Genomic DNA, 6,270 nt, shown 5'->3' with positions numbered 1-6,270 from the left:
TTCATTATAGCCTATTTGATAGACTGACCCGTTTTGGAAAACCAAATAGGCTATCCAGGCTATTTGCATATTCCTTGCGAGCCGTCAACTAATAAGAGGTGCAGTCAATTTCAAATGTGCCAGGCCTATATCTTTGCTCGGATTTTTAAGTTACCCCATACACTACAGAAACCGAGGTAGATATGGATTTCCAAAACAATGCTAGACTTTTTATCAAAATATTCAATAAAGACTAATTGCTTTTAATTTTCTATATTTATTACCCCCAACCATTGGTATATCCTATTTTCTCTGACGAAATACATAAACCACCAAACAGGAAGTAAAAAAATAAAATAAAGATATTAGTCAGTCATTGTAATATAAAGATTAACTAACACATTTAGGTGGATTCTATGTCAAATATTAACCATAGCATGTTTACAGCAATTTTACCCCTCCAGTTTGGGGTAAAATAACGACCTCAAAGAAATACACTCTATATCACAAATGTCTTCGGAAATGTAAATGCATATTTTATTAATAGTTCACTAATGTGTATTTTCAAGACAAGAGCGACCGGGAATAGAACCTCAAACTCATCCTTAAACAGAAGGAAACATGGGTCTTCATGTTGGCTAAAAGCTTCTTCTCTTTTTTCCCCGGCTGATGTTTTTTTTTTTTCTATCTGCCCTCCATCCCCTCCGAATCTATCCCCCGTTGTGATTGCTCCTTGTGTTTACCCACGTCCAATCAATGTGTGTCGTCATCGGTGTACCATCATGACGACTACGCTATTAAGAATGACAGCTCGAGAGGAAGAGAGGGCAAATGGTGATCCCTCCCAGAGCTGCTGCCGAACTCTGGAGCGCTCGCTTCTCTCAGGGTCAAGGAAAGGATCGCATCCCTCATTTATTCACAAGCCTCTTTCCGAGATTTGGTTCCAGTAACGCTTCGGAAATCTACCGCTTCGTTTGAAAAATCCTTTTCATTCTTCGTCCCCGAACTTGAGGCTAAGCTCGCACGCACGGTCGTGGGTCATTTTTTTGGGGGAGGAGGGAAGGTAATGGAAAATAGAAAGGAAATGGTGATGCTCGCGGAGGAAGGTCAGCATGGCACGGCTGTTGGCAAGAATCGGTCTAATCTGTCGGAAGCGATCGGAAGCCCCGCACGGGAACCGCAGGGGAAACCGGTCCCCAGGAACTGTACGAGCCCTGGCGCTGCGTCCTACACGCGGGACAGAGCCGAGATGGAGATGGAGGAGAGCGTACGACGGAATATGTGCGCAGACATGAGACCGGTCAACGTGTCTTCATCCAGCGAGAGACACCGCAACGATCGCCCCCACAGAGAAGCCAGCAGCTCAGATACAGAGTCTGATTTCTACGAGGAAATCGACGTCAGCTGCACACCAGAAAGCATGGACTACCCCACATCGAAAGGTAAGCAGGACATTTTGCAGGAGAACCCCTGATTCTCCATTTTATTCGATGGTATTAAGCTAGAAGCATTTTATCCGGGATAATTGATGGATGGAATTATAATGTAGGCTTACAAATAGATATACAGATGACAAAAACTCACTTCTGAACCCCGGACCTGTGTATTTTTTAATACTGTATTTAGGGGTGTTGTTGTTATTGTCTACTGTTCTGTTTTTTTTTACCAATTGCTTTCACTTCATGCTGCACAGCTGTTATGAGAAGTGACAAGTGTGGTGGGATACATACATGCTGGGTTGACACCCACACGTTAACCAGACTTCTTCCCTATCCGCTTTAAACGAGTCCAATCGGCGCCACATCCTAGATTCCTCACCAAGAAAGCCTATATTCAATAAGTATATGTTTGGACAAGATGTTTACATGAACCGCAAGCATAAAGGGAAGGGAACGGACCACTGCCTGTTAATTCACCAATGGGTTGAGTTTTCAGTTTGCATGAAAGACATATTCTTCAGTTAAAATAGCATATCGTAAAATGCTAAAATATATATTGCTGCGTTTGAATTTTTACATTCCTAGTGTCAATAATATCTTACAAGCATGTCATTTATGAATGAGCGACAAACAAAGAGACAGCGTCATTAAATAGTGTGGTGTGTTAAGAATAGGCCTATGCAAATTAAGCCTGGACTACTTGCAATGTTGCAGAATTTAAGGCCCAATCAGAGACCATCTATTAAAAGCTTGAACGGTGTTTATTAAAACAGTACAGGGTGCAATAATCATTAAACGTTTGCATCCTTTCAGAGTGAACAGGGCCTACATCAACGAAATAACTCGTTATATTGTGCTGTAATTAAAACGTGTTGAAATGTTATTTCACTCTAATTGGGGAATCCTTTGGCCCTTCGTCATATTTCTTAAACTGTATCTAATTTTAATCTTTTATTATTGTTTTCCAGGTCGAAATATTAATTCACCCATCCTCCCGGGTGAAGGCAATGCGGATTCGGGGAAGAACGGGCCGAGTCAGGCGTCGCTGGCCTACGCAGCCGACCAGATGAGGCGGTACCGGACCGCATTCACCCGGGAGCAGATCGGGCGGCTGGAGAAGGAGTTTTATCGGGAGAATTACGTCTCCAGACCCCGGAGATGCGAACTGGCAGCTGCACTGAATTTACCTGAAACCACAATCAAGGTAAAATGTTTTTTGTTTTTTTTAATCTTTGTCATGAACTTGACGCATTGGTGATCTGATCAGACATTTAAACATGCTAACTACATAGACGTTCAACCAAAGGATTTAGACTACACCAAGGATTAATTTGATTGAATAGTCTACTATTCCTATTAATTTCGTCCCATTTTATATGGCAAATTAAATATTTGTAATTAATCTGAGAGGCCTTGAAGGCTACATTCGTTGAGACTCAATTTCGTTTCCTAGTCAGTCCTTCGTCTCAACCTGTCCTCTTTTAAAACATAAGTAAACATAAAGGTCAGTTCTGTTTGGTCATTGTTTACATTGTTTCCCCTCATGTCTGCTGTAGGTGTGGTTCCAGAACCGCAGGATGAAGGACAAGCGCCAGAGGCTCGCCATGACGTGGCCTCACCCCGCTGACCCCGCCTTCTACACCTACATGATGAGCCACGCCGCCGCCACAGGGAATCTCCCCTACCCCTTCCCGTCCCACCTGCCCCTCCACTACTACTCCCACCTGGGGGTCGGGGCCGGCTCGGCCCCCTCCCCCGCCACGCCTTTCGCAAGCCCCCTGAGGTCCCTCGACAGTTTCCGGATGTTGTCGCATCCGTACCAGAGGCCCGAGCTGCTCTGCGCGTTCAGGCACCCCTCTTTGTATCCCGGTCCTACCCACCACGGCCTCGGGCCCGGCGGAAGCCCCTGCTCCTGCCTCGCGTGCCATTCTAGTCAGCCGGGAGGTCTCCCATCCAGGCCACCCGGGTCGGACTTCGTTTGCTCCCCAACGAGCAGGACTGACGCTTTCCTCCCGTTCAGCCCATCGGTTCTTAGTAAGTCCTCCTCAGTGACATTAGACCAGAGAGAAGAGGTGCCCATGACCAGATAAAAGGAGAAATGCGCCCATGCGTCCTCAAACACACCAACACTATTTGTCCTCTCTTCGTTAGTGCAATATTGCATACAACGCATGGGATATAATATGCGAATAGCATAGCACACACACACACACTTGCTCAGCCGAACAGGTATAGCCATGTCATGCACATGTCAGACTCCGCTGTTGGATAACTTTATTAAAACAAGATCAACCATAACATGGGTTTTCAATTAACAACATACAGTGCAACAGTCTAATGTAAGAAAAAAACATTTTAGAGCAAGACAGCCAGCTGCAATTTGACGGCATGGGACAAATAAAAACAATTGATTTAAATATTATTTTGTTGTAGGAAAAAAAAATGGATTCATGAGGAAAAACAAAAACAAAAAAACTTTAAAATCTCCATGATGGATGACGTTAACATTTCATCATTATTCCTGGATCTCCACACGCGTCCAAATTGACCTACAGCTATTGTTGGTTACACGAGAATAATGCTTCCCATCTTCCTTTATAACAAGGGAATGTGTTAAATATGCTGTGGCGTCTCATTATATCCCCCCCCCATTTCTCCATCGCCCTCCTGGCGGACCCTTGGCGCAGGAATTGTGCATATTGTTGGCGAAAAGAAAAAAATTAAGTGATGTATGTTCGGATGAATTTTGAGTGTTGAATTAATGATAACGCCCGAGCTCTGCCCGCCTCGCGTGGCCGAGGAGAGATCGTTTTCTTCCAAACGGTAACAAGGCGCCAGGGGAGCGTTGTGCCGAGCCTGACGGAGGCAAGAGGAGGAAGAGGAGAGAGGCGTTCAAGAGAGGATGGAGAGCCCGGGGTGGGGGAGGGGGAGAGAGAGAGAGAGAGAGAGAGAGAGAGAGAGAGAGAGAGAGAGAGAGAGAGAGAGAGAGAGAGAGAGAGAGAGAGAGAGAACGTCGGAGATATAGTGGACAATCACAGATAGCGATGTGAAACAAAAACAAGGGGGGGACATTTGAAGCTCACCGGCCTCCACCGACTCGAGCCCACTCGTCTTTCGTCGGCCAGTCCACTTACAGGTTATAATAAGTCCGTGTTGTTGTAGGCGAGGTCCGAGTGAAGTGTTTGATCTCACTGAATGCCTATCTATCAATTTATCTTCTTTTATTTCCTTTGCTTTGCACTGCTCCAGGGGCCTAGTTATTCATGGAAACCATTGATTTGAAGGTGACAAATAACACTGCGCTGATTTAATTTTGATTATTTTTGCTGGGTTGTTCTCGACGTCGAATTTACAATAAACAAAGTCAGATAATGCATACAATCTTGTCTCGATTTTATTTACATTTCGTATGAAACAATTTGATATCTCTGTCATTGAAGTCAAATGAAAGGCAACATATTGCGTGTTAATCGACCAGAATGGATTAAATAAAAGGACATTTTGCTCTTTATAAATATATTTCTGGTATTTAATGAAACCAGAAATCGAATTCGCACATGTAGGCCTAGTAGTACATGCAATTTAAATCAGATGTCCAATCCCCCCCAATCACATAATATTAGTAATCTAGCTCTCATGTGGTCCATGTCAGAACACAGAAGTCTGGCCCCTGATATCCCGCTGCAACACGAAATTGACCGCGACAGTTAAGTGGTCCCCAGGCCGAGTTAACGCAAATCATAATTTTGTGTCTCTCTCTCTCTCTCTCTCTCTCTCTCTCTCTCTCTCTCTCTCTCTCTCTCTCTCTCTCTCTCTCTCTCTCTCTCTCTCTCTCTCTCTCTCTCTCTCTCTCTCTCTCTCTCTCTCTCTCTCTCTCTCTCTCTCTCTCTCTCTCTCTCTCTCTCTCTCTCTCTCTCTCTCTCCTCTCTCTCTCTCCTCTCTCTCTCTCTCTCTCTCTCTCTCTCTCTCTCTCTCTCTCTCTCTCACTCTCCTCTCTGTCTATCCACTTTAATAGACAAGTCAGAATTAGTTGTCTGAATATAATGGAATGTCAAAAGGAGAAAAAAAATCAATGATTGTGTGGCCCCATGCAATCCGCGAGCTCTTAATTGGCTTTGTTCCACTGAGGTAAATTAGAATGTTGTGAAGTCGACGAGGCATGCTCTAAAGAGAAAACAAATCGCTTTTAAACAATTTATGCTTTCCAAGGGCAGGGGATCTTTTAAAGATAACATTTTTTCTAGCAATCTAATCGCTGAGGATGCTTGCCTTAGGATCCAGGGTAATTCTAACAAATCATCACAACAACAATTGTTGTGTATAATTTCTTCTCTGAAAATGTTCTTGCCTTATTTATTAAACAGGCTATTGGGCATCCATCTTAACTGTAAACTGCAAACTACTTTCGGGTGGATATGTATGCCAAAATAAAAATAAAAAAATAGATTTCTGCAGAGGTAAATTAAAATAAAGTTGCATTTAAATCAGAAGACCAAACCCCTTTAAACGGAAGGTCCCACACATTTGTGCACATGTTACCTGGCACACACACACACACACACACACACACACACACGCACGCACGCACGCACGCACGCACGCACGCACACACACACACACACACACACACACACACACACACACACACACACACACACACACACACACACACACACACACACACACACACACACACACACACACACACACACACACACACACACACACACACACACACACACACACACAAACGCGAAAACAACATTTTGAGCGTTTTTTTTTTTCTCCTTCCGCACACGTGTGATTGATGGCCTTATTAACGGGAGCTCTTGTAAGTGTGACCAAGCTGATT

The 6,270-nt window shown here is 44.1% G+C and overlaps 1 protein-coding gene across 2 annotated transcripts; it reads left to right on the top strand.

Annotated features, from left to right (window-relative positions):
- The first annotated feature begins 1,045 nt into the window (after window positions 1-1,045).
- Window positions 1,046-3,508, top strand: evx1 (even-skipped homeobox 1). Of its 2 annotated transcripts, none has more exons than XM_056583543.1 (3): window positions 1,046-1,421; window positions 2,477-2,622; window positions 2,975-3,508. In XM_056583543.1, the coding sequence occupies exons 1-3, from the start codon at window positions 1,046-1,048 to the stop codon at window positions 3,506-3,508; spliced, it is 1,056 nt and encodes a 351-aa protein (XP_056439518.1). The 2 variants fall into 2 exon arrangements, with proteins under 2 accessions (XP_056439518.1, XP_056439517.1); XM_056583542.1 differs by having other exon boundaries at window positions 2,387-2,622.
- The last annotated feature ends 2,762 nt before the right edge of the window (window positions 3,509-6,270 follow it).

This window comes from Gadus chalcogrammus, chromosome 22 (genome assembly GCF_026213295.1).
Source record: "Gadus chalcogrammus isolate NIFS_2021 chromosome 22, NIFS_Gcha_1.0, whole genome shotgun sequence".
Taxonomy (NCBI): domain Eukaryota; kingdom Metazoa; phylum Chordata; class Actinopteri; order Gadiformes; family Gadidae; genus Gadus; species Gadus chalcogrammus.
Note: the sequence above shows the minus strand (reverse complement) of the source record. Positions and strands in the feature narration are given on the sequence as shown.

What these genes read in the sequence shown, in the direction of transcription:
- evx1 (XM_056583542.1), top strand. Translation starts at nt 1,046, where the DNA reads ATGGAAAATAGAAAGGAAATGGTGATGCTCGCGGAGGAAGGTCAGCAT. An exon ending in GGACTACCCCACATCGAAAG is followed by an intron (nt 1,422 to 2,386) that starts GTAAGCAGGACA and finishes ATTGTTTTCCAG; the next exon opens with GTCGAAATATTAATTCACCC. An exon ending in TACCTGAAACCACAATCAAG is followed by an intron (nt 2,623 to 2,974) that starts GTAAAATGTTTT and finishes TGTCTGCTGTAG; the next exon opens with GTGTGGTTCCAGAACCGCAG.